The 26,582-nt window shown below is 53.3% G+C and overlaps 1 protein-coding gene across 6 annotated transcripts in view; it reads left to right on the top strand.

Moving 5' to 3' along the window:
- Nucleotides 1–26,582, top strand: part of SARDH (sarcosine dehydrogenase) — a 103,267-nt gene that overhangs the window by 35,695 nt on the left and 40,990 nt on the right. For all 6 annotated transcript variants that reach the window (XM_076074729.1, XM_032973222.2, XM_032973225.2 and 3 more), the window contains 7 exons: nucleotides 3,768–3,881; nucleotides 5,115–5,253; nucleotides 9,437–9,550; nucleotides 12,533–12,680; nucleotides 15,286–15,379; nucleotides 17,128–17,290; nucleotides 17,906–18,074. In XM_076074729.1, the coding sequence (XP_075930844.1) occupies nucleotides 3,768–3,881; nucleotides 5,115–5,253; nucleotides 9,437–9,550; nucleotides 12,533–12,680; nucleotides 15,286–15,379; nucleotides 17,128–17,290; nucleotides 17,906–18,074 (941 nt within the window). The remainder of the gene's footprint in view (nucleotides 1–3,767; nucleotides 3,882–5,114; nucleotides 5,254–9,436; nucleotides 9,551–12,532; nucleotides 12,681–15,285; nucleotides 15,380–17,127; nucleotides 17,291–17,905; nucleotides 18,075–26,582) is intronic.

Genomic DNA, 26,582 nt, shown 5'->3' with positions numbered 1-26,582 from the left:
CGTGTTTGAAAGTAAATCCACAACATTTACAATGTGAGTAGCACGACGTTTTGCTGTTAATTCCATCCAGCATCATCGCGCAATTTGCCAGGTGGAGCAATCCACCTGATTCGGGTCTTCAATAGAGCAGCAGCAGCAGCAGGCCGACGTCATCACTGGACCCGTCAGGTGCAGAGATCAGAGGCGGAGGAGGGGGGGGGCGGGTGTTTGAACTTCTAGGTCAGGGGTGGCCAACCTGGAACAGACCGAGAGTTAAACAGTACCCAGGCGTTCCGCAAAGAGCCAAGTGATAATATATATCTGCGTGTGTGTGTATATATTGATAGTTGTCGCCAGAGCACGGGAGACATCCGCTATTGTTTGCTACGCCTGTGGTAGTGGCGCGTTCTACGTGACGCCCCTTCCACAGAGCCGCGTGTGGTGGATCAGCTTGCGGCTCGGGAGACGGAAGTGAGCAGTGGTCGAAATGTGAATGTAGAATTGCCGCTGTGAAACCTGCTTGTCCTGCTGTAGGCCATGCTCACCCCGCTTCCCCTCCACGGGAACGTTTGGCGTCATGGGCGTAGAAGGCGTTCTGTCAACGTGCCGGTATTCACGCGTGCGTACGTACGTACGTTGAGCTTCACCGTACAAACTAAACACAACTGTTTTAAAGAGATGAGTTTGGTGTCGTGGACAGTGACCGGCGTGGCCTACCGTCTCATACCGGCACATCTTGGCCACTGAGTACTGGTTCATCGCAACGCAATTGGCACGGATAAGAAATCGCGTACGTCCATGCGCATGCTGCCACGTGTAAGGGTGTGGGTCGTCTGGGTTTTGGTATTGAGTGAAGTGCCAGCGATGCCAGGGTTAGCGAGCTCTTCCGCCAGCAACGCCTTCATCATTCAAACGGCGATTGTCACCGGGTCTCTGACGGCCACTCACGTGATGTTATCACACTTCGCAGGAGTCGGCGTGCTCTGATCATTCCCCGTCCTCGTGACCATAGCAGAGCTTGAGCGCTCGCTGAACATTTGCCGGGTCGCCGATATACTGGAGTACGGCGGCACCTCCGATTAGCACGGCTGACTACGTACGGTGAGAATGCAGCTCAACGTACAGGCATACGAGGCTCGTAGCCAAAGCCATAGGGAGAGGCAAAGTGGATGTGATACGCCGGGCACGGGAATATTTCACTGGTTCACCGACCTGGATGGAATCGGCCGGAACAAAGCTCCGAGTGCCGTGCACCCGGGGCGTTCCCCTCCTTTACCGAGTGACGCCGTGGCAAGCGCAGCGAGGGCCGAAGCGCAGAGAACCCGGCCGCACGCCAATCATCCCAAATGACCACCCACCCCGCCCACCCCACCCCTGGAAGAAGACATCATTCGTAAGTGTTGTGTGTTCGTGTATTGTGCACCAAGCGAGGAGCGGCAGAACGAGCGAAGGGCTGGAGACCCGGTGAGCTGGATTGATTTCCCTGCTGGCGGCTGCGATTTGGCAACGTTTGACGCCTCAAGTCCGTCGCAGCCAAAGCGGCATTCGCGGCCGACGTTTTTCCGCAGGAGAAATTAATTAATTAATCATTGATTGGCTCATTCCATTGTTAATCATCGGCGCCAGGGGTGGGGGAGATTAGTGGACAACAATCTCATCATGATGGCGCGATTCCTTAAATACCATGCCATCATGGACATTTTCCACCACTGTCTGAAGGGCCGCCAGCACAGCTGTGCCAACCCCCAATGTGTGTTTCAGATAAGGGGGCACTTTGACTTTTTGAATTGGTTAATTGTCAAGACAAAATAATTGTTTTACTTGTGCCACATTGAGCCGTGAGCACAGTAAAGCACTGTAACAGAAACTGATATAAGCGAGGTTCACATCTGTGATAAATATTACAGTGCTTACTCAGTTGGTGGGATGGGATGCGTGTGTTTGTCTCTGCTCACGGGAATCGCCGATGCGAGGTCGAATTTTATAAAAGGGGGAGCGGTAGCGTTGTGGTTACAATGCTGCGCTACGAACCCGGCGACCCGGGTTCGATTCCCGCTCACGACCAACACCAGTGACGATTATCTGAACCGGTCCTGGGCCTCCTCTAGATCCACTCAGCCTCAATGAGTATCTGGTGCAATGTGTAAACATCGCCACTAGGGAGACAAAGGCGGTCGGGCGTGGTGTTGGCCACCTATCCACTCGTGTGCCGTGCGGGCCTTCATAAATGCTCGCTAACAGCACTTGCCCCAACAGCCTGTTAGGGCTACACAGGGGATCTTTATCTTTGTGTCTTTAGTCACAGGAATCGCTGATACGGGAATCGAACTCGAGTCGCTGTGCTCGTAGCGCAGCGCGCCAACCACTGCGCCACCCGTACGCACGCAGGCACACTCCCTCGCTCTTGTGAGGACGCATCTAAGGAAACCGGCTTTGTCCACACACCGACCTTGAGGGATGACACCGCGGCTCAAACTCCAAGCGTCCCGTTTTGATCACGGCTTCATTGTCGCTGCGCGTGGGACACTGGTGGCAGTAATGAGCCAACTGCTACGACAATAAACAGCGCTCGTGACAGTGGGGGGTAGCATCTTTGAATTTTTAACGAGCCACGTAAATTTACGGAATGCGCCCGATCGCCTCCGATCCTGGAAGCTGAGCGGGGTTGATGATGGATAGTGATTGGATGGGCAACGATCTTGCATAACAGGTGCTATAGGCTGTAGGGTTTGCTTGCGGGTAGCATGGGGCATTGCAGAAAAGCAATGGTTGTGCTGTACCAATATTCTCCCACGTCCTTGCTTCCTGGCTTCATCAACGCGCACTGACCAACGTGGTGAAGTGGGAGAAGATAGCCACTGTGGCCCATGTGATGTGAGGGGGCCCAACAATTGCACTGTGACTGTTTTTAATGTATCTCTGTGTCTCTATGTGTCTCTGTGGGTCTCTATAGGTATCTATGTGTCTCTATGAGTCTCTATGGCTCTCTATGTGTCTCTATGGGTCTCTATGGCTCTCTATGTGTCTCTATGGGTCTCTGTTTGTCTCTTATATGGTCCATAATGTTGGTTGCACTGAATTATGTTGATGTTCTGATGAAATTGATGGTTACACCAGTGTCCTTGAGAAGTAGCAATGAGGTCTACCTTTGGGTCTTCCAGGCCCTTTGCTGTGTCTCAGTGATGCTGCGTGTGTGTGTGGCATGCTGTAGTGTCTCCCCATGTCTCAGTGATGCTGTGTGTGTGTCGCATGCTGTAGGTTCTCCCCATGTCTCAGTGACGCTGCGTGTGTGTGTCGCATGCTGTAGTGTCCCCCCATGTCTCAGTGATGCTGTGTGTGTGTCGCATGCTGTAGATTCTCCCCATGTCTCAGTGACGCTCTGTGTGTGTGTTTCGCATGCTGTAGTGTCTCCCCATGTCTCAGTGATGCTGTGTGTGTGTCGCATGCTGTAGTGTCTCCCCATGTCTCAGTGACGCTGTGTGTGTCGCATGCTGTAGGTTCTCTCCATGTCTCAGTAATGCTGCTGTGTGTGTGTCGCATGCTGTAGTGGCTCCCCATGTCTCAGTGATGCTGTGTGTGTGTGTCGCATGCTGTAGGTTCTCTCCATGTCTCAATGACGCTGTGTGTGTGTCGCATGCTGTAGTGGCTCCCCATGTCTCAGTGATGCCGTGTGTGTGTCGCATGCTGTAGGTTCTCCCCATGTCTCAGTGATGCTGTGTGTGTGTGTCGCATGCTGTAGGTTCTCCCCATGTGTCAGTGATGCTGTGTGTGTGTGTCGCATGTTGCAGGTTCTCCCCTACGACTATTATGGCTCCTACGATCACAAGCCCCACCAGGATTACAAATACAAGAGCCTCCTGTCGGACGAGTACACATTCGACTTCCCTCCCCATCACCACGTGGTGAGTCCCCCGTGTATCATCATCGCCATCGGCACCACTGCCACCAGCGTGTTCATCATCATCATCAGCAACAGTATCGTCATTATCAGCACCACTACTACCAGCGTGTTCATCATCATCATCAGCAACAGCATCGTCATCATCAGCACCACTACCATCAGCGTGTTCATCATCAGCAACAGCATCGTCATCATCAGCACCACTACCACCAGCGTATTCATCATCATCATCAGCAACAGCATCGTCATCATCAGCACCACTACCACCAGCGTGTTCATCATCATCATCAGCAACAGCATCGTCATCATCAGCACCACTACCACCAGCATGTTCATCATCAGCAGCAACAGCATCGTCATGTATCAGCACCACTACCACCAGCGTGTTCATCAACATCGTCATCATCAGCACCACTACCATCAGCGTGTTCATCATCATCATCAGCAACAGCGTCGTCATCATCAGCACCACTACCACCAGCGTGTTCATCATCATCAGCATCGTCATCATCAGCACCACTACCACCAGCGTGTTCATCATCATCAGCAACAGCGTCGTCATCATCAGCACCACTACCACCAGCGTGTTCATCATCATCAGCAACAGCATTGTCATCATCAGCACCACTACCACCAGCGTGTTCATCATCATCATCATCAGCAACAGCGTCGTCATCAGCACCACTACCACCAGCGTGTTCATCATCATCATCAGCAACAGCGTCGTCATCAGCACCACTACCACCAGCGTGTTCATCATCATCAGCAACAGCGTCGTCATCATCAGCACCACTACCACCAGTGTGTTCATCATCAGCATCGTCATCATCAGCACCACTATTACTGGCAGCTTCACCACCAGCAGTGTCACCATCATCTTCAACAGCAGCAGCAACAGCGTCGTCAGCAGTATTTCCATTTCCACTGGCAGTTCCATCATTATCATCAGCGAAAGCAGCAGCAGCTTCATTAGCAGAACCTCTACCATGCTCCACCAGCAGTGTCATGATAGTTTTATGGTGATTGATGGGGACAATGGCGTTGATGCTATTCATGATAAAGATGCTTTTGACGACGATGGTGATGATGGTGATCAGGAAGTTTTAATCATGGCGATGATGCTCTGCTAATGTTGGTTATGTCGGTGATGATGTCGTTGATGATGTTGGTGACGACGACGATGATGATGATGATGGCGATGAGGTCATTGTACTATCGCTCGCATCGCGTGTAGATCCGAGATGAGTGTGTGTCGTGCCGGAACGCCGTCGCGGTGTTCAGCATGTCGTACTTTGGCAAGTTCTACCTCGTCGGACCCGACGCGAAGAAAGCTGCCGATTGGCTCTTCACAGCTGACGTCTCCAAGCCAGTGGGTGAGTGTGGCCGGGCGTGGTGCTGACCACCCACCCCCTTCGTGTGCCGTGCCGGCCTTCATAGGTCCTCGCTAACAGCACTTGCCCCAAGAGTCTGTTAAGGCTATACAGGGGATCTTTGTCTTTGTATGTGTGTATAAGAGCGAGCGGTGGTGTCGCGGTTAGCGCACCGCGCTACGAATCCAGTGACCCGAGTTTGATTCCCGCTTATGGCCATCACCAGTGACGATTATCTGAAACAATCTTGGGCCTCTCCGAGTTTGACTCAGTATGAAATGAGTACTTGGTGCGATGCGTACACTTAACCACTGGGGAGAAAAAGGCGGCCAGGCGTGGTGCTGGCCACCCATCCCCTCGTCTGCCGTGCCGGCCTTGATAGGTGCTCGCTTAACAGCACTTGCCCCAGCAGTCTTTTAAAGGATATTCTGGGGGATCTCTTGATTTTGTGTGAGTCTGTACGAGTGTGCATGCGTGTGTGGATGTGCACTGCTTGATGGAGGCCGTCATCCCTCATGGTCACGTGATGCCCAAAACGGGAGCAGCTGAAACGCGAGCGGATCTCTCGGGTCAACCTCCGCCGCCAGCTATCAACCCGGTTCAAATCCCACGACCCACGTCCTCTCCTTAACGGTCAATTCCACGTTCCCTAAACTTGCGCACGTTCTCCCATCCACGTGCTCCTCTCTCTTCTCTCTGCCATGCACGTCTCTCACGTGCCCGTCTGTCTCGAGATCCCTCTTCACCGTGCGATCTGGATAAGAGCGAGCACGCATAAAGAGTTGTGCGTACCTAGGGCAGGCGGTGAGGGTGGATCCGGGGGATCTACGCGATCGGAATAAAGATGCTGCGCGAGAGATCGGGTCGGGGTGCGTTCGGAAAGCCAAACTTGAATAATTGAAAGCAGCTCATCAACGTGGCAGGCGCTGAGCTAAACAGAGCCTCATTTGCGTATCGGGCAGGGAGACAGATGGCATGAGCATTTGGATGGGTTAGGGAAACTGGGCTTCTCCTGGGCTGACAAGACTCCAGTTCCGCGCCAGCGTAACTGGTATGCAGGAGGTCGTGGGTTCGATCCTGACACTGACGCCTGCTGCTGTATATTTGGAGTTTGCGTGTCTCTCTCTCCCCGTGGTCGCGTGGATTTTCTCCGGGTCCTCCGGTTTTTCCCTCCACATTTAGAATCAACATCACACGTTTAGAGTATTTTGCTGCTATACGTTTACACGCGATAAACCACTTCATTCAGCTATCATTTGTGGCCAGGTCACTTCTGAAAAAGAGCTATATAGCTCAGTGGGACTTACCGCCATATCTCTCTCCACATCTCTCTCCATGTCTCACTGTCTGTCTCTGTATCTCTCTCGGTATCTCTCTGCTTGTCTGTCTCAGTGCATATCTCAAGAGGTGGGAGTTACCGCACCCCTGATTAGCACGGTTAGCTACATACTGTGCGAAAGAAGTTCAACTTATCTTCTTTGGTTCTTTCGGTAAAGTCACGTAGAATGAGAATAAAATAATAAATTGATAAAATAAAATAACACAATAATATTCTCGTCCCTTCACCTGATGAAGGCCGCTTGTGTTGTGGCCGAAACGTCGTGAGAATATTATTGTGTTATTTTATTTTATCAATTTATTATTTTATTCTCATTCTACGTGACTTTACCGAAAGAACCAAAGAAGATTAATCATTGCAGTCACGAAAGCTTTAAATTTAAGTTCAACTTAATATCAACATACATATACACGCATATCTGTCCTACTTTCTCTCAGTGTTTTTCTCCATGTCTCCCTCTATCTGTCCGTGTCTCTCTCCCCGTGTGTCCCTCAGTGTATGTTCTCTGTCTCCGTATCCATCTCCACGTCTGTCTCTGGGGCCTCCCTCTGTGGCCTCCCTCTGTGACCGGGCCCCCGTTGATTGCCGCGCTGCCTCTGGGACGCCGTCGTGACGTCCGCGTGCCGCCCACCGCTGATCGATGGGCCCCTTCCCCAGCAGCGGCCCTCGTTAACTCGCGTTTGGCACCAGGTGTTTAATCACCGCCGGGTATCGACGCCATTGATCACTCGCCGCCGGCGCTACCAAACTCCGTCTGTCCCATTTTTAACGTTTACTTATTTACCAGTCGTCTGCTTTTGCCCTGTGTTTGGTGATGTTTTGTTTTTTATCGCCGGATTTCATCCGAGGTGGCGCTGCCATCCAGCAGAGGGCGGCTCGACGATCGGAGACCCCGCCTCGTGGGGTTCAAATCCCGGTCTCACGGCGACTCAGAATCGGAATCTTTATTTCGTGCGAATCAGAATATTTATTTGTACTGGAGCGATCTGATGAACTATAAAGCTCTTTTGTCAAAGATGTCCAGTAAGGGGCACCGGGTCAGAACGTTGCAACAATAAACAATACAAAAACACGATATGAGTGCAAAGTATATGAAAGGTAAGAAAATCACTCAAAAAAATACAAATAAAACTAAACGATTTAAATGTTACCAGGCAAAGCCCACTGAGCTATTAGCTTCTTTTTCAGAAGCGACCTGGTCACAAATGAAAGCTCAACGAAGTGGCTCAGCATGTGGACATTTAAGAAGCCAAATAATCTAAGTAATTTAAATGCATGTTTCTAAATGTGGAGGGAAAAGCCAGAGAGAAAATCCACGTGACCCCGGGGAGAACATGCAAACTCCAAATATACAGCAGGTGTCAGGGTCGCGAACGAGCCCTCGACCTCCTGCATACTAGGCAAGGTTGTTAACATCTCATAGCCACCGGTTGAGGAAATTATTTCCTCTGGGTGGGAAGTCCGCATTGTTTGATGACAATGATTCATAAACTCTGCCTTCGATGAGAGTTGGCACAGTGGAATGGGCACCCAACTCGCAATCGTAAAATATGCGAGTTCAATTCCTGGCTGGCGATCACCATGGCCCATTATCCGTCTGGAATCGATCAAATTAGTACCGCTCTTTTTGGAAAAATGGAAAACATCAACAATTTGACTTTTTCTGAGTTATTTTACGAGGTATAGACAGACATGTCCCGTAAATAACTACTTCTGAGTCGCTTCAGTAGGCCTCTCTCATTCAACACGAAAGAGTTTCTCCTTCTTGTGAAAATAGCGGTTCACCTTGTGCCAGCCGCCTAATACAGCTTACCTCTCAGAGCAGGGTCAGGTCCAATTCATCCTTTCCCCTTCCGAGACGTCTGAATCTCTGAGCGTGCAAGCCGCTCAGCGTAAATTTTATTTAGAGAGACGTAGCGCCGTTGTTTTTAAAGACATTGTTACTCACCGCAGTAAACTGTAGCAACACGACCGCACTCTACGATAGCTGGCACCAAACTGTGCCGCACGCCCTCCCGCGTGGCCTTGTGGGAGCGTCGATACTAATGAAGTTATTCTTTTTTTTCTGATGACGTACGTGTACACGTATGTACATACACGTATGTGTATGTGTACGTCATCGGAATGGGAAATGGTTGATTGAATTTTTTTTTTACTTTTGTAGGATTTTTTGTTGTTGCAGTCAACCTTGACCCGGGCCGAGACCATCAACTCGCTGGTGTAATCATTGCGACTGAGACCTGGATTCAGACGTTGCTCTTAAATCTCTGTTTATGCGACACGAATTGCACTCTGCTTGCAATTTGCAGACACGTGCAGGATTTCTGGGCAGCACAGCTGCTCTGTGGGTGTTATGATGATTATTTTTTTTAGTGCGAAGAATGTCAAGGTGCCATCCCTCCTGGGAATTAGTGCAGTTAACCGTGTCGTTATCATCAGAGGTTGGAGGTTGTTTTTGTTTTCCTTCTACTTTGTGAGTGCCGGTCCACTCTCGCAACGACTTGCCCCATAACCCTCCAGATGCTTCTCAGCTGCGAGGACTCGTGTGTGTGTGTGTGTGTGGCCGGATGAAATAAATATACCGACTCCATCGTAAGCCACGTTCAATCCAATGCGGTTTGTCTCGTGAACCCACGCTGCACTTGTGCCATTGCACCGTTACAGCGTGAAATGGCGCGGGGGTAACCGGGTGACTCGGAGGTCAGAGCGCTGGGCTAGCAACCGCTGAGATCCCGGGCTTGTCTATTGTGGTTGCGTCTCGTGTCGCATGTTTTGTGTTCCTGCGTGTGAGCGGTTTGCCAGGCAGCACGGTGTACACGTGTCTACTAAACGCTCGTGCTTTGTCAGGTGCCACGGTGTACACGTGTCTGCTGAATCCTCGTGGCGGGGTGGAGGGCGACCTCACTGTGAGCCGTGTGGCACCCGGGAAAGGAGACGACCCACTCGCTCCCGAGTTCGAGGGTAAGAGCAACAACATCATCAGTATCGTCATTCTCGTTGTCATCATCATCACCATTCTCAGCAGCATTGTTGACCCTATTCCCATTCTGAGATGACTGCAAGTTGCAGGGTGGGTGTCCCGTTGACCGCTGAATCGCTAATCGCGCAAGCGTTTACCATTAATTTAATTTAGAGAGGCGTAATAGCACAGTTTTTTTAAAAGACGTCATACTCACCGCAGAGAACTGTAGTGACACGACCGCATTCTATGATAGCTAGCGTCAACCTGTACCACACGACCTCCCGCTTGGCCTATTTATTTTAGTTTTTCTTCTGATTCCGTTCCGATGACATATGTGTACGTATGTGTACGTCAGCGCAATGGAATCGGAAGAAACGGCGACGATGTGCAAGTAGGTCATCGGAATGGGAAAGTGTTAATGATGAGAGCGACGTGTGTTTGATTAGAGCCGCCCTCCTTCACACCGGGGACGTCTCGGAGCACTACACGCGACATCTCACCTCGACACGTGTTTGAAAGGGCAGCTCTCACAGTGGCAGCTGCCCCTGCGCAGCACAAGGTGACTCGGCACCCGGCCTACGCGCAGGCTTGAGTCTGCCTGTAGGGGGGCGGTGACTGTCCTACTGGACATTGTGACAAAGAGCTTCATAGCTCATCGGATTGCTCCAGCAGTCTAAATAAAGATTCTGACGCTTCAGACTGCTATGTGTAATCCCAATGGAGTAGTTTGCGGTGTAATCTTCCAAATTTGGCAAATCTAGAGGACAACTGGCACACGGTGGCCTACTCACTTCTGAATCATGTCGGGGGGAACTCTCACGTTTGCTGTGAAGAAAACGGCGCATAATTTATGATGAATACACCTGCAGGAGTAATAATATATCATCAGAGCCTCCTGCAGGATTTTAACCGTGAATCTGTGCAACGAGCAGTCGGACGCTCCAGAGCGGCGTCGCCTCCTCTTCGCCATGCCATGGCACGGCGTTCATCATCATCCTCCTCATCATCATCCTCATTGTCCTCCTCATCGTCCTCCTCATCTGTCTCCTCATCGTCCTCCTCATCGTCCTCCTCATCGTCCTCATCGGCCAGCAGTATAAATGGATGCATGACAGTTGGTCGACCAGCAGGTCACATCAATCAATCGATCAATCTTTATTTTACGTGCCAATATAGCCCTCAATAAAGTATGCATCAGTGCACATGACAACGGGAGGAAGCGGTGCCAGGGAGGGCACGGAGCAGCAGGAGCCGGAAGAGAAACCCGTCACGACCCCAGTGGCTAATGCCGCCTGAGCAGAGTCCATTACAACAGCGCGCACAATCAAGTGCAACCGTGCACAGCGAATAGCATAAGAAAGGTAAGTAGTAAATAACAAAATGTAAAATAAATAACGAGTAAAGAGACAGTTTTTATTTACAATTTTTTTTAGATTTTATGGAAAGGCAAGTCTGATAAGATGTCTTGGGGTAGAGTGTGGGTACTCACACCTCTTCCCAGGGTACCCAAATGCACCTTATCGGGGCTCTCTTGAGCTCCCCTTAGGAGAAGCTCTTCTACCAGCAGTGGCGTGAGCGAGCAACGGCAGGGCTGCAGCTCGTTTCCATTGGTGACACGCAACGCAGTGGTGTTACCTTGATAATCTCGTCAAGGAGCACAAACCATCGTCACGCAAACTCCGGTGGTCATCCTCGCAGCAGCAGCGGCTCTTGGCTGCTGCCATCGCACAAAGGCGGTGGTCACCGCATCGCGCGGCGCTTTCAAGTGCGCTTCTGTGGCCGTCTGGAACGCTCTTGCTTCCGATATTAGGAAGCCACTGGAGCTATGCACTTTTAAATCATCTAGGTTGAAAACGCCTTTCTTTAGAGCTGCTTTTTGTGTTTAGTTTGTTGTCCTTCCCCGCACCTCCGATTAGCACGGCAAGGCTACGTACGGTGAGAAAGAAGTTCAGCATACAGTAAAACCTTGGATTGCGAGTAACTTGGTCTGCGAGTGTTTTGCAAGACGAGCAAACAATTTAAATAAATATAAATTTGATAAACGAGCGAGGTCTTGCAATACGAGTAGTACGTATACGCTTTGTCTGCCGAGCGTCACGTGATCACAACTGATATACGAGTGTATGATATACGAGTGCTTTGGATTACAAACACGTTTCCGGAACGAATTATGCTCCCAATCCAAGGTTTTATTTTACGTGCACACGTACACAATTGGGTCTATTGGCTGCTACTCTTCCTGTCCATCAGCCCCGACGCTGCCCTCGCGGATTTTGTGTGGGCAAGCTCAGCTCTATTGTTTTGCACCCTGAGTCTGCCAGATGGGGGCGATAGCTTTGGCGTGTCTTATCAGGGAGATCGCAAAGCTGACGTTAAGCATTGCAGTTGTCATGCAGTGGTGAAGGTACAGGCGCAGCCCTGCAACCTCTCGCTCACGCCACTTCTGGCGTGTCCTGCCCAATTGACTTTTCGAAACATTCAACACTTGATACACACGCTCCCGTTTTACGTGTCGCCAGTGCAGAATCGGAATCTTCATTTGCAGGAGGAGGAGGAATCCGATGAGCTATGAAGCTCTTTTTCACAGATGTCCAGTAGGAGCGGGTCAGCAAAGTTACAACAACAAACAGTACAGAAATCGATAGCGGTGTAAATAATAGGAAAGGTAATCAAGTCACTAAATAAAAATAAAAATACATAGAGTATCGAAGTACAAAATGCGTATGTTCACGGTAGTGCCACATCTTTCTGGCACCAGTCGCTGATGTCGTCGTCGTCATCGTCAATCCACTCTGTGAGGTCTTCCTCTCTTTCCGCTTCCTTCCATTGTTCCCCAAACAACACACGTTTATACATTTTTTCCTCCAGCATAACCAAATATCCTGATTCCGACCTTGCGATATTCTGCTATTGACGACTGCCACGGTGGCTCCGACACCGCCGCCGCGGTTTTGAGCGTGCGCCGTGTGGGTGCGCCGCAGGTGACGGCTTCTACCTGGCTGTGGGCGGCGCTTCGGCCCAGCACGCCTGGTCCCACGTGAGCTCCGTGCTGCAGGACGGCGCCTTCAGGTGTCGTCTCGTCGACACCTCGCCTCGCTTGGGACTCCTCAGCGTGCAGGGCCCTCGCAGGTGCGGTTTGACGGCGCTCGTACAACGAATAGAGGTCCCCCCGCCCCCCGTGTAGCCTTAAACAGAGTGTTGGGGCAGGCGCTGTCAGTGAGCACCTGTGAAGACCGGCACAGCACGGCACATGAGGGGGTGTTGATAGTTACACACCGCTCCAGGTACTCATCTGCATACACACACACACACGCTTAAGCATATTTACACTAATTTTCATATCCATGTTTGTTTACTTGACACACCTAACTAAATTAGCTGTGTCGGGTGGTGGCGGGTTTAACAACAAACGTATATTTATGCGATCTAACCCAAAAACCTCTATTATGGATTATGTATGTATACGTGCGTACACTGTCGAAGTTATCCCTGACAAAGACGCACAGTGTATTTGTTATTCTCCATGAGCTCTCACAGTTGAATGACTGATTGAATCAGAATCAGAATTTATTTTGCATCATTGTGGAGAGACAGACGGCTGTCTATTGAATGCATACATGGTGGAGGGAGTGGTGGCGCAGTGGTTGACTTACCGCACTGTAAACCCAGCAACTGGAATTAAATTGACGGCCACAGCTGGCATCAGTGGCGAATGACATTTGCACAAGTCCTAGGTACTCCACGCCCCCCGTTCGCTAAACCGCACCAACCAACGTGGTGAAGTATGGTCAAACAACCCCCGTGACTAGCACAATGTCGGGAAGCCTTCATCTAGCAGTGGAATGACATCGGGCTGCATATAATGATTTTTCCTCTATTATTAATACAAATGTACTGTCTAGTGCTGTACAGACTCAACAGTGTGTGTGGAATGCTCTTGCCTGTAACATCAGGCAACCAAGCAGCAGTTTAACTGCTTACATTCTGCTAATGAAACCCACAAAGACAAAACCAGTTAAGACGGCTCGTATACATGGTAAAGTCACACTCCTTACTCACAATACCTCGCTGATCTCATCAAGGACCATAAACCACCATGCTAAGTCTGGCCAACCTCGCAGCGGCTTTTGGCTGGCCATCGAACAAAGACGATCACTGCATCGTGCGCTTTCAGACGCGCATCTGCGGCCGTCTGGAACGTTCTTCCTTCTGATATTAGGAAGCCACTGGAGTGATGGACTTTTAAAACTAGATTGCAAACTAATTTCTTTAGAAATGTTTTTTGTGTTTCGTTTGTTGTCCTTCCCTCACACCTCCGATTAGCACGGTAAGGCTACGTACGGTGCGGAAGAAGTTGAACATACATGCAATACATACGTAGGCTGATGGACTAAAACGATACGGTACAACGGTCTCTCTGATTCGCTAGGGACCGAGGTGCAGGAGGTTCTGTAAAAAAGTCGGTTAGGTGAGCGTCCATAGAAAATGACCGCCACGCCGTACACAAACAGCGTACGGCCTACGGGCGGTTCGCTGGTCATGGCGGATACACGATGGTTTGCGTACGCAGCGTTGCGCTCTACTTTAATGTAGAGAGGCGGCAAGATGTGCGAGTATTAGTTGACCGGTTGAGGACTGACTCGGGCCATCATCCATCTGGGTCCATGAAATGAGAGTCAAATAGATGCCACGTTGTGGGGGAAGTCAACAGTGGTTGACCCGTGGATAGACTCGCCCCTGCCATAAGGATGTGTCATTTCCACTACTGGCTGAGGGCTCAGGAGAGGAGGTAGTGCCTCGATGCTCATTTGAACAGGAAATCACGACGTTGTTTGGTTGCTAGTTTTTGTTGTTTACACAGTTGCTGAGCACAGGCCCAAATCATCAAGCAGCGCTGTCACATTTGTGTAAGAGATTAGAATCTACACGTTTCTTAAATCAAGCAGTGCTAGAAGAGCTCACGGAAAGGGGGCGATGGGAGGGAATTCCACGGCTGAGCAGTGCGAGGGCAAGAAGCAGAAAAAGGAGTGTGGGTGGGTGGGTGAGTGGGTGGGTGGGTGAGTGAGTGAGTGGGTGGGCGAGCGAGTGAGTGGGTGGGCGAGTGAGTGGGTGGGTGAGCGGGTGGGCGAGTGGGCGGGTGAGCGAGTGAGTGAGTGGGTGGATGAGTGGGTGGGTGAGTTTGTAGTTGTGATCTGCAATATGATGGTAGAATACAGTATGGATGAAACAAAAAGAGATTGTTTGGTCACAAATCCTAGATTTTGTACTCTACTTGGTTTAAAAGCGTTTTTGTAGCTGCTGTTGCTGCTCAAAGTCTTTGAACCAACTGGAGTCTTTTCCCTGGGGATCACCGCTCTGTCATGTCTCTACTCTCTTAAGCATTATTGAGGTCAGAACAATACAAAAATGCGAATGTACAGAATTGTTTGGTAAGGTCATTTAATTTGAATTATTTTACGTTTCATATCGTGTTCATTAATTAACTTGTAACTCTTGCTGCCGTGTGTCTGTCTGCTGGCCCAGTCACCCTTGAAACAGAATCGCGTAGCTCAGCAGGTAGTTTACTCGGACACTCAACTTCTGACTCTGAAAACGGTCCGGTAGAACAAGTCGCCGACATGGGGTGGAGCAGCCAAGGAGTGGACAGTTCACAGGAACAGCAACCATCGCAGTAGCAATAGCAGAGTGACGAGGAGGTGACCGTAGGTGACAAGGATGCCGTGTGTGTCTGCAGCCGGGAAGTCTTGGAAAAGGTTCTGGATGCTGATCTCAGCAACGAGAGCTTCCCCTTCTCCACGCACAAGCTCGTGAAGGCGGCTGGGCACGAGGTGAGTGTGTGATGCCAGCGCCAGCTGTTCACTTACGGCACTTGTATGTTGAACTTGTTTGCACACTGCGCTTGTGTGCTGAGCTTCTTTCGCACCATACATAGTCAACCGTGCTTACATCAGAGGCACTAGGTTCTTATTGTTGGCTGGGTTCACCGAGGGATAAACCAGGATTGTTTCTGATACCGCTGATGTTGGCCGTGGCCGAAAATCTTAATCTAGGTCGCTGGGTTCATAGTAGAGTGCGCTAACCACTACGCTACTGCTTGCCACACCTATACAAAGATAATGATCCCCGGTATAGCATACTTGTGGGGGCAGGTGCTATTAGTGAGAACCTATGAAGACCGTCACAGCGCATGAGAGGGTGGTGTGGCCAACATCACTCCCGGATGCCTTTGCTGACTCACCGCACCAGGAACTAATTTAATTCTGGGCGAATCCAGAAGAGGCCAAGGACCGGCTCAGATATCCGTCTCGTGACAATAGCTTTGGCCGGGAATCCAACTCGGACGCCGGGTTCGCAGCGCAGTGCGCTAACCACCGCGCCACCGCTCCAGTGCGCTGTTTTTCCATCCGCGCCACACACGGGCACGCAGACACACACGCCACGCCTCCGCTCGTACTCCTTTAGGCAGCGCTCTCTGGCCCCCTCTCGGTGTTGTCCTAACGAGCCTCGAGCCCGGCCCTGAGCCCGGCGTAACAAGTCTGCCCTTTGCAGCCGTGCGGGCGTCATGCTCGGAGGTGTGGGAAGCCGCCGCCCCTTGGCCCTGGGTTCGTTATCCCGATTATCGTCACCCGATGGCGCCTTGGCAGCCGGCAGCTTTGCCTGCCTTGCATTTGTTCGTTCGCTCGTCTGGGAGAGCCTTGCTCGTGCGCGGCGTTTCTGCAAACACTTGGAACCGGGCCGGGTCGGCTCAAGAACAACGCAGGGATGCGCTGAGAACTACAACATGCCCTGATCGCCATGCTCGTTAAGCAGTGAGGCTTCCTGGGTTCAGCCCCTCCCGTGCATACCCCCCCCCCCCACCCCCTAGGAATGAGTTTTTGGTAAAAAAAAGTTAGACTTTTGAGAAAATGTTTGGATTTGTTTTGGAGTTTCAGATAATTTACCATTTTTAATTTGTAATATTTGAACGTGTTTTCGTGCTTACCAAAGTGACGTCACTCGATGCCACTTGGGGTGCCACTCTTAGTGGGAAAAGCGTGGACGGGACGTAAATATTCGTCACGTCACTCCCCGTGACGGCGTACTTTCAGATCGATCCAAAACAAAAAAATTGTAATCGCACGAAAATCTTTTTGTCTAGGCCCAATCATTCAAGATGGGCTTTTGCGAACCAATCAACCAACTCAATATAAAATTACAGCTGTTGCTCTCCGCCAACATCAGCCGTCCTCCGAAGAAGATGAAGTCGCAGGCCATCGTCACGCTCGACGGTTTTCACCCACGCTACACACGCAGAGCCACCGGTGAACAACGTGGACATTGCTGCCACCGATTTTGCTCACGCAGGGGTCTGAAACCTGCGGCTCCGGGAGCGCACGCGGCCCTTCAAAGGACTGCCTCGTGACGTTATTTACGAACGAGCGTCTCGCTTTCACGAGCATGGCGGCTCTTGAAACATTGAACCGTTTGCCGAATTCGAACAAAAAAGGCTCTTGTCGTTAGTTTTGGATGCCGACCCCTGCGCTAACGGAATGACCGCCGTGTGTCCCCCCCCCCCCCCCCCCCGTCGCGGGGGCAGGTGCGTGCCATGCGTGTGTCGTTCGTGGGGGAGCTGGGCTGGGAGCTGCACGTGCCCGCGGCCGCGTGCGATGCCGTCTACGCGGCGGTGATGGAGGCCGGGCGGCCCCTGGGCATCGCCAACGCCGGCTACCGCGCCATCGACTCGCTCTCCATCGAGAAGGGTGAGCCGGCGAGGGGCTCACCGTCGCGAGGTGGCATTCCTTTCAAGGGTCCCCCACCCCCGTCAGGGCTCAGGACCTGGGTTCGAATCCAGGTTTCAGCCGCCTGGGATAAAAAAAAAAAAACTGATTCTCAAGTCTAGTTGAGTCGATGGCCTCTACCAACGATTGTGCAAAAAAAATAAAACCCATCGCTTTAATTCCGGTTCACACGATGAACATTACTGTCATGTACGTATATGTACCTATGTTGAACTCCTTTAGCACCGTACCTAGCCAACCGTGCTAATCGGTGGTGCCGGAGAAGGACAACTAATTAACACGCAAAAAAGTAGTTCGTATGGCAGACGGGGTGGGAAAGTGCTGTCCCCTAATGTATGGTGGGCCAGAGGTCACGCGAAGAAGGGACCTCGGAGGTAGCTCTGCGATATCCACTTCCACGAATCGTTTGGACTGCTCCGTGAGAGATCCGAATGGTCGCTGCGTCTCGTGACGCCGTTGGCACAAACGGAAGCGCGTGAGTTGAGGGCCCCTGGCGGTGTCTCCACCGCTCCGTCGCTCCGGCACCGCCGTTTACCCGTCGTGTCCCCCCCACTTCCCCCCCCCCGCCCCCCCCAGGCTACCGCCACTGGCACGCCGACCTCCGCACGGACGACTCTCCGCTCGAGGCCGGCCTGGCTTTCACCTGCAAGCTCAAGTCGTCCGTCCCGTTCCTGGGCCGCGAGGCCCTGGAGGAGGAGCGCCGGCGTGGGCTGGCCAAGCGCATCGCCTGCTTCACCATCGACGAGTGAGTTCCTTGAGCGCTCGCGTCTCTCCGATCCCAAGGCTCTCGCCGCCCCGGTACCACGGTGGTAAAGAATTAAACCACGCCGCACCGGGGCGCTGGCAGAGCAGAGAATTTGCGTGGTTTCCACTCCCTGCAGAGGTTTGCGGTTCGGGTAGAGCAGGCACCCTGGTTAATACTGCGGGTGCCATCGTCATCAGCCATGGCGTCGTCACGCACGGTGTCCGTGCCCGCGTCCGTCTGTGCCGTGTCCGTGCGTGCGTCTGTCTGTGCCGTGTCCGTGCGTGCGTGTAAAAGGCTTAAGTGCTGCCGCGTCGGCTTTGAGAGAGTGCGGTCAGGGATGGTTGGGCTGAGTCAAACTCACCGCTCCCTAAAAACCCTTTCAGAGCGAGCGGCTCCTTACATTCATTATTCACCTCCCCTTAAACTTCTCTCTGATGCACAGGTCCCTCGCGTTAGCGGGGTTTTTATTTCATTTTTTTTTCAAAATCCAGGAAAGCTTCGCTGAGTCGTTGGGATTCGTTCGCAATCAGCGCTAATGCTCGCTGACGAAGACGGCCTTGTAGGAATTGTGTCGTTGCTGTTCCTACCGCCATTGAAAGAAAAACTGGTAAACGCTTAACTATTTTTATTTTACCAGGTAAGGCCCACTGAGCTGTGTAGCTCTCTTTCAGAAGTAACATGGCCACAAATGACAGCTCAACGAAGTGGCTTATCACGTGGACATTTATTATATAAATGCGTGATGATTCTAAATGTGAAGGGGAAAAAGGAGGACCCGGAGAAAAATCCACGCGACCATTGGAGGTGAGACACCACAAACTCTAAATATGCAGGCGTCAGGGTCGGGATTGCACCCATAACCTCCTGTATACCAGGCGAGACTCGTAACGGCGCCATTAAATTACCGATCATGACGTGAAGACAACGACGATGCACTCCGAGGGAGTCTTGTTGAGGCCTGTGGTTAACGTTTATCCCGGGCGGTGGAGGCTACGCTGGAGGTGGCAGCCTGTAATCATGGACTGCAGAGGCAGCAGCGAGAGTTGGTGGATCCGAGGCAGAGCTGTGGCTTGGCTGGCCAGGAGCAGGTGGTACAGCAACGGTGGGCTCCACCTGTTCCATCACCACGGGATAGAGTGTTGCCCCCTTGCACGCGTGGGTTTTTTGCAGGCACTCCGGTGTCCTCACACGTGTATACACACTCATGAATTGGCCGATAACACCTTCATATTTGGAGGACCCCCAGAGCTTGGTGGGCGGGGGGATTTGGTGCCATTTAGATATTTCTGCAGCTCTCATCTCAAACAGTTCAAATGGTTTCTTGCCCAAATGAGCATTGAGGTGGTGACCATCTCCCGTTTACAGCCCTGTTGGATATTCCAGCGGTGGATATTCCTCATTCCTATGGTTGGGACGAGTCTATCGGGCAGCCACTTTTTACTTCCCTGCAAAGTGTTCCTGATTTTGTCGACCCCAGAGAGACGATGGGCTGAGTCGACCCCCACCCCAATCAAGATTTGTAACTCGCAAAGCTCTTAATGCCGCCCGCTCTACCGCTGAGCCACACGGCTCTCATGTCGCCACACGGCTCTCATGTCGCCACACGGCTCTCATGTCGCCACACGGCTCTCATGTCGCCACACGGCTCTCATGTCGCCACACGGCTCTCATGTCGCCACACGGCTCTCATGTCGCCACACGGCTCTCATGTCGCCACACGGCTCTCATGTCGCCACACGGCTCTCATGTCGCCACACGGCTCTCATGTCGCCACACGGCTCTCATGTCGCCACACGGCTCTCATGTCGCCACACGGCTCTCATGTCGCCACACGGCTCTCATGTCGCCACACGGCTCTCATGTCGCCACACGGCTCTCATGTCGCCACACGGCTCTCATGTCGCCACACGGCTCTCATGTCGCCACACGGCTCTCATGTCGCCACACGGCTCTCATGTCGCCACACGGCTCTCATGTCGCCACACGGCTCTCATGTCGCCACACGGCTCTCATGTCGCCAACCTCTGTCTCTCTCGCCAACCTCTCGTCCGTCTTCTCACGAGCGAGAATGTAGAAGATTGTGGGGGGAGGGGAGTGCGGCGACTCAGCCTCAACTGAGTACCTGGTGCAGTGTTTAGCAACGTCGCCACGAGGGAGACAAAGGCGGCCGGGCGCGGTGCTGGACACCCACCCCCTCGTGTGCCATTGTGGCGTTCATAGGTGCTGCTCGCTGACAGCACTTGCCCCAACAGTCTGTTGAGGCTATACGGTACCGGGGATCTTTGTCTTTGGGAGGGGGGGCAATAATAATTCCTGATCTGTCACCCCCCCCCTCTCCCCGCCCCCCCCCCCCCCACAGTGGGTCAGCACCACTGCCGGAATGACGCACGAGCGAGCGGCAGCGGTGTTCACCAAACGCTACCCCCCCCAAACCCCCACCCCAGCCCCCCCCCTTCCCGCTGCCCCCCGCCGTCTCCAGCTGTGCTCAATGATTCACACGTACACGCCTCGTGGCGTACGCACGCGTCTGTACGCGTGCATTATTCATGGCCGCAGCGTGCACGCGCGTGTGTGTGTGTGTGCGTGCGTGTGTGTGCGTGTGTGTGTGTGTGCGTGTGTGTGCGTGTGTGTGTGTGTGCGTGTGTGTGTGTGTGCGTGTGTGTGTGTGTGCGTGTGTGTGTGTGTGCGTGTGTGTGTGTGTGTGCGTGTGTGTGTGTGTGCGTGTGTGTGTGTGTGCGTGTGTGTGTGCGTGCGTGTGTGTGTGCGTGTGTGTGTGTGTGTGTGCGTGTGTGTGCGTGTGCGTGTGTGTGCGTGTGTGTGTGCGTGTGTGCGTGTGTGCGTGTGTGCGTGTGTGTGTGTGTGTGTGCGTGTGTGTGTGTGTGTGCGTGTTCTAGAGGAGCGGCAGTGCTGCAGCGGTCAGCGCGCTGCGGCTATGATCCCGGCGACCCGGGTTCGATTCCCGCTCACGGGTCAACAACGGTGACAATTAATTATCTGACCCGGTCCTGGGCCTCCCCTAGGTCGACTCGGCCTCGATTGAGTACCCGGTGCGGTGTGTAAAAACATCGCCACTGGGGAGACAAAAGGGGCCCTGGCGTGGTGCTGTTCACCCACCCCCTCGTGTGCCGTGCCGGCCTTCACAGGTGCTCGCTAACAGCACTTGCCCCTACAGTCTGTCAAGGCTACACGCGGGGGATCTTTGTCTTTGTTTATTCCCGGCGCCGTGTTTGCGACGTGCGGGGAAGGCTGATGACGTGGCGACGTTAAGCGGGGAGCCGCCTCTGCCGTGCCCTCCTCGTTACCCGGGGCATCTGCGAAATGACACAGAACCACGAAACGTCATTAACGTTGGTCCCCTTGGCAGAAGAAGCGATGGCTCCCGGTGGGGGTGTTACGTTTCACGTCAAGGACGTGTTTAGGAAAAAAAACATTCGGAAACATCTTTACCGACGCGAGCGAGCGCATCGAGGGAGCGAGACCGTAGGGACCCCCCCAGTGCCGTTAGCGAGCGCCTATTAAAGGTCGGCACGCACAAAGGGGTGGGTGGGTGGCCAGCACCGCAGGACCCAGCTGCTCTCTGGTCTCACCAGTGCTGATGTTTACGCATCTCACTCGGTGCTCGTTTAAGGCCCATAGCCTTATTACCGATGCCAGGGGCTGTCGATGTTCGCCCAGGCCGGGGATCAAACTCGGGTCACGAGTTTTCAAAGTGCAGAGCGTTAACCACCGCGCCACCACTCCGCACACAGACGTAGACAAAGACAAAGATCCCCCGTGTAGCCTTAACAGACTGTATGGGTAAGTGCTGTTAGCGAGCAGCGCCTATGAATGGTAGAACGCAACAGGAGGGGTGGGTGGCCAGCACCACGCCCGGCCGCCTTTGTCTCCCCGGTGGCTATGTTTTTACGCACCACACTAGTTACTCATTTGAGGCCGAGTCGACCTAGGGGGGACCCAGGACCGGTTCAGATCATCGTCACTGGTGTTAGCCGTGGGCGGGAATCGAACACGGGATTGCCAGATTAATAATGCAGCGTAGCGCTAACCGCTGCACTACCACTCTCAACACAACAACAACAACAAACAACAACCGCCATTCGCCACTAAGTGGCGGTGACGTCACCATGACGCTTGTGCCAGGCCATGTGCACCTTGAGGCCACGTGAAGTGTCGAACGCCCGCTGGCAGGAGGCCACGGGGCAGACCCAAGTGCCACGGGTCGACTGACCAAGATGACTGAGATGACTGGCTGATGCACCACCTGTGCCCCCTACTGTGCCAACATGCTGTCCTTTAGCCACCCGGCGCTCCGCTCGTTGTTGTGAGCGTCGCTCCTCCGCCCTCCGTTATTGTTGGAGGGGGACTACCTCCAACTGCCCAGTAGCGTCCTTCACGAGCCTCCTCCACAGAGGCCGATCTTGACACCGCTGGTACCAGTCATCGGCAAGTCCACTCAGCCCCACGTCCTCCTGTACCACATCACTCCATCTCTTCTCTAGCCCGTGCCGCGCCCATTTAGCCCCCTCGATCCGGCCGAACAAAAGCTGTTTCAGCATGCGGTGGATGGGTATGCGGGCTACATGACCCAGCCAACGCAGCCTTGCCTGCCGGAGGAGCTCACCGATGGGACCTTGCCCAGATCTTTCAAGGATTTGTGAGCTCCTCACACAATCCAGCCTGGTTAAACCCAGGATGGATCGTAGGCAGGCCAGCCTAAATGTTTATAACCGGCGAAGATGTTCCATTAGGGGGGTCCACGTTTCGCAAGCGTAGAGAAGGGAGGGAATGACCGTGGCCGAGAAGACCTGAAGCTTAGACCAGGTAGCTTCCACACAGCGTTACGCAACCGATGAAAAGATATTGCCGCTCGACTGATTCTGAGTGAGACGCACACACACATGCGCGTACACACACGCACACACACGCGCGCGCACGCGTATACACACGTACACACGTGACAATTGTGAGCGGATTCAACGCAGGAGTGATAGCTTTTTTGCGAGTGCTGGTGACAGCTGCGCCACGGTCAGGGAGTCGAACTCGGGTGACTTGAATCGTGGCACAGGGCAATGCCCTCCACGTCCAGTCAGCCGCTCGGCGCACACACGCACACACACGCACACACACGCACAACCACACACCCATACACACACACAACCACACACCTACACCCACGCACACCCACACGCACAGCAGCGCTGCAGCCTGGGTTTGGCAGCTCAGTGTGCGTGAAGTTATTAATCCACTCACATTAGCATCATCACCGCAGTCCATGGCCACAAAGAAGCGCTGGCTCCCGTAAAGACAACGTGGCTCAGAGGATCCCCAGAGGCAGAGCGGGAGGGAGGGGGAGGGAGGGAGGGGAAGAGCGATGGGAAGGAGGAGAGTGAGGGAGGCACGAGAGAGGTGCATTCGAGACAGCGGAGAGAGAGAGAGGAATTAAAGAAAGAGCCAGTAACGGGGGAAAGCGTGCGTCAGATATGAGAGAGCAGAGAGAGAGGAGAGAGAGGAATGCGACAGAAACAGAGAGGGAGGAAAGATAGAGAGAGTGAGAAGAGAATGAGAGGAAATCGAGAGATGAGAGAGAGGGGAGAGACAAAACGTGAGAGGAAAGAGAGTGAGCGAGAGAGGGCAGAGAGAGAGGGAGAGAAGGGGGTGAGAGGGGAGAGAGACCCATGGGTCACACTCGCTGCAGCGCCCCTGCCACTGCATGCGTTGTCGCGACCCCTGCTGCTTGCAGAGTCAATCCCCGCCCAGTCTCGTGTGTGTGTGTGCACCGTGTGTGTGTGTGTGTGCACCGTGTGTGTGTGTGCAAGCCGTGTGTGTGTGTGTGTGCACCGTGTGTGTGTGTGTGCACCGTGTGTGTGTGTGCACCGTGTGTGTGTGTGTGCACCGTGTGTGTGTGTGCAAGCCGTGTGTGTGTGCAAGCCGTGTGTGTGTGTAAGCCGTGTGTGTGTGCACCGTGTGTGTGTGTGCGTGCACCGTGTGTGTGTGTGTGTGCACCGTGTGTGTGTGTGCACCGTGTGTGTGTGTGTGCAAGCCGTGTGTGTGTGTGCAAGCCGTGTGTGTGTGTGCACCGTGTGTGTGTATGCAAGCCGTGTGTGTGTGTATGCAAGCCGTGTGTGTGTGTGCAAGCCGTGTGTGTGTGTGCACGCCGTGTGTGTGTGTGCAAGCCGTGTGTGTGTGTGTGTGCACCGTGTGTGTGTGTGTGTGTCTGCAAGCCGTGTGCGTGTGTGCGCACCGTGTGTGTGTGCAAACCGTGTGTGTGTGCACCGTGTGTGTGTGCGCACCGTGTGTGTGTGTGTGCAAGCCGTGTGTGTGTGTGTGCACACTGTGTGTGTGTGTGTGCAAGCCGTGTGTGTGTGTGCAAGCCGTGTGTGTGTGTGCAAGCCGTGTGTGTGTGTGCAAGCCGTGTGTGTGTGTGTGCGCACCGTGTGTGTGTGCAAGCCGTGTGTGTGTGTGTGCACCGTGTGTGTGTGCAAGCCGTGTGTGCCCCGTGTGTTTGTGCGCACCGTGTGTGTGTGTGTGCACCGTGCGTGTGTGCAAGCCGTGTGTGTGTGCGTACCGTGCGTGTGTGCAAGCCGTGTGTGTGTGTGCACCGTGTGTGTGTGTGCACCGTGTGTGTGTGTGCACCGTGTGTGTGTGTGTGCACGGTGTGTGTGTGCACCGTGTGTGTGTGCGCACCGTGTGTGTGTGTGCCCCGTGTGTGTGTGTGCGCACCGTGTGTGTGTGTGTGCACCGTGTGTGTGTGCGCACCGTGTGTGTGTGTGCCCCGTGTGTGTGTGTGCGCACCGTGTGTGTGTGTGTGCACCGTGTGTGTGTGCGCACCGTGTGTGTGTGTGCACCGTGCGTGTGTGCAAGCCGTGTGTGTGTGCACGTGGCGAGGGCTCGGCGAGGGTTCTCGGTGAACCCGGCTGTGGGTTGAGTGCTGAGGCACACACGGAGGACGAGCGCCAACGTCACACACACACACGCACGCGTTTGTGCGTGCGTGTGTGTGTCGTATCCTGGGGAGCGGTAGTGTAGCGGTTAGCGCAATGCGCTACGGACCCGGCGACTCGAGTTGGATTCCCGCTCACGGCCAACACCGGTGACGATATCTCAGCCAGTTCTGGGCCTCCCCTAGGTCGACTCAGCCTCAAATGAGTACCCCAGCGCGGTGTTCTAAACATGGCCACTGGGGAGACAAAGGCGGCCGGGCGTGGTGCTGGCCGTCCACCCCATAGTGGGCCGTGGATGCTTTAGCAGCACTTGCCCCAGCAGAGTCTGTCGAAGGCGACATGAGGGGATTTCCGTCTTAGTCTCGATGTTATCAGTTGGGGAGGAGTGATTGAAAGGCATAGGGTCGTATCAGCTCGGTAATAATGGCAGCAGGCTTCAGGATTTGTGGGTGCTGCCCACGGGCAAGTAATTATCACGACGCGCCGGCGAATGTACACAGCACCTTGGGTGCATCATCCTGGCGCTGAGCGCGAGCATCCGCTAGTAGCACAAGAGCGAGAATGCAACCCTCGCCTTTGAAGCGAACAGCTGCTGTGAAGCTGCTGTGAAGCTGCTGTGAAGCTGCTGTGAAGCTGCTGTGAAGCTGCTGTGAAGCTGCTGTGAAGCTGCTGTGAAGCTGCTGTGAAGCTGCTGTGAAGCTGCTGTGAAGCTGCTGTGAAGCTGCTGTGAAGCTGCTGTGAAGCTGCTGTGAAGCTGCTGTGAAGCTGCTGTGAAGCTGCTGTGAAGCTGCTGTGAAGCTGCTGTGAAGCTGCTGTGAAGCTGCTGTGAAGCTGCTGTGAAGCTGCTGTGAAGCTGCTGTGAAGCTGCTGTGAAGCTGCTGTGAAGCTGCTGTGAAGCTGCTGTGAAGCTGCTGTGAAGCTGCTGTGAAGCTGCTGTGAAGCTGCTGTGAAGCTGCTGTGAAGCTGCTGTGAAGCTGCTGTGAAGCTGCTATGTCGTCCACTGACCCGTTGAGCTTGCTCATCTTGAGGTTGCACCTGGCATTCGTACCCTTGCGGAAGTGAGGAACATCCACTTCGCTTCGCCTTCAAGCGCGCAAGAGCTCTGGTCTTGCGCGCTTGTTGAAGATTGCGAGAATTAAGAAGTTGTTCACGGCTGCTGCTGGCCACTGTCCCCACCCCCCCCCCCCTTCCTGCGACTCGACATTTGTGAAACCTACTGGACATCTGTGAACAAGAGCTTCATAGCTCATCGGATTCCTCGAGTCTCAATAAAGATTCTCATTCTGATCCTCCTTCTAATGGAAGGAGGGAATGGGTGGCCAGTCCAGACCCCCCCCATAAAGCTGTAGCCGGTGGAAGGGAGGCGATGGAGCCAGCCCAGGGGGAGGAAGAAGCCGGCCCTATGTCTCCCTCCACGGGACTCCTCCTTGTTTTTAGTTTGTTATCCTTCCCCCACAGCACGGCTGGCTACGTGCCGTGTGAAAGAAGTTCAACATTCATATATAAAGCATCTATCCACGAAGCTCTCTGAACTAGTATCGTCACATTCATCAGATTCACCACCGCC

The sequence above is a fragment of the Petromyzon marinus genome, chromosome 50 (assembly GCF_048934315.1).
Source record: "Petromyzon marinus isolate PM22_M1 ecotype Great Lakes invasive population chromosome 50, UKy_Petmar_22M1.pri1.0, whole genome shotgun sequence".
NCBI classification, from domain to species: Eukaryota; Metazoa; Chordata; class Hyperoartia; order Petromyzontiformes; family Petromyzontidae; genus Petromyzon; species Petromyzon marinus.
This window is presented reverse-complemented; position numbering and strand designations above follow the sequence as displayed.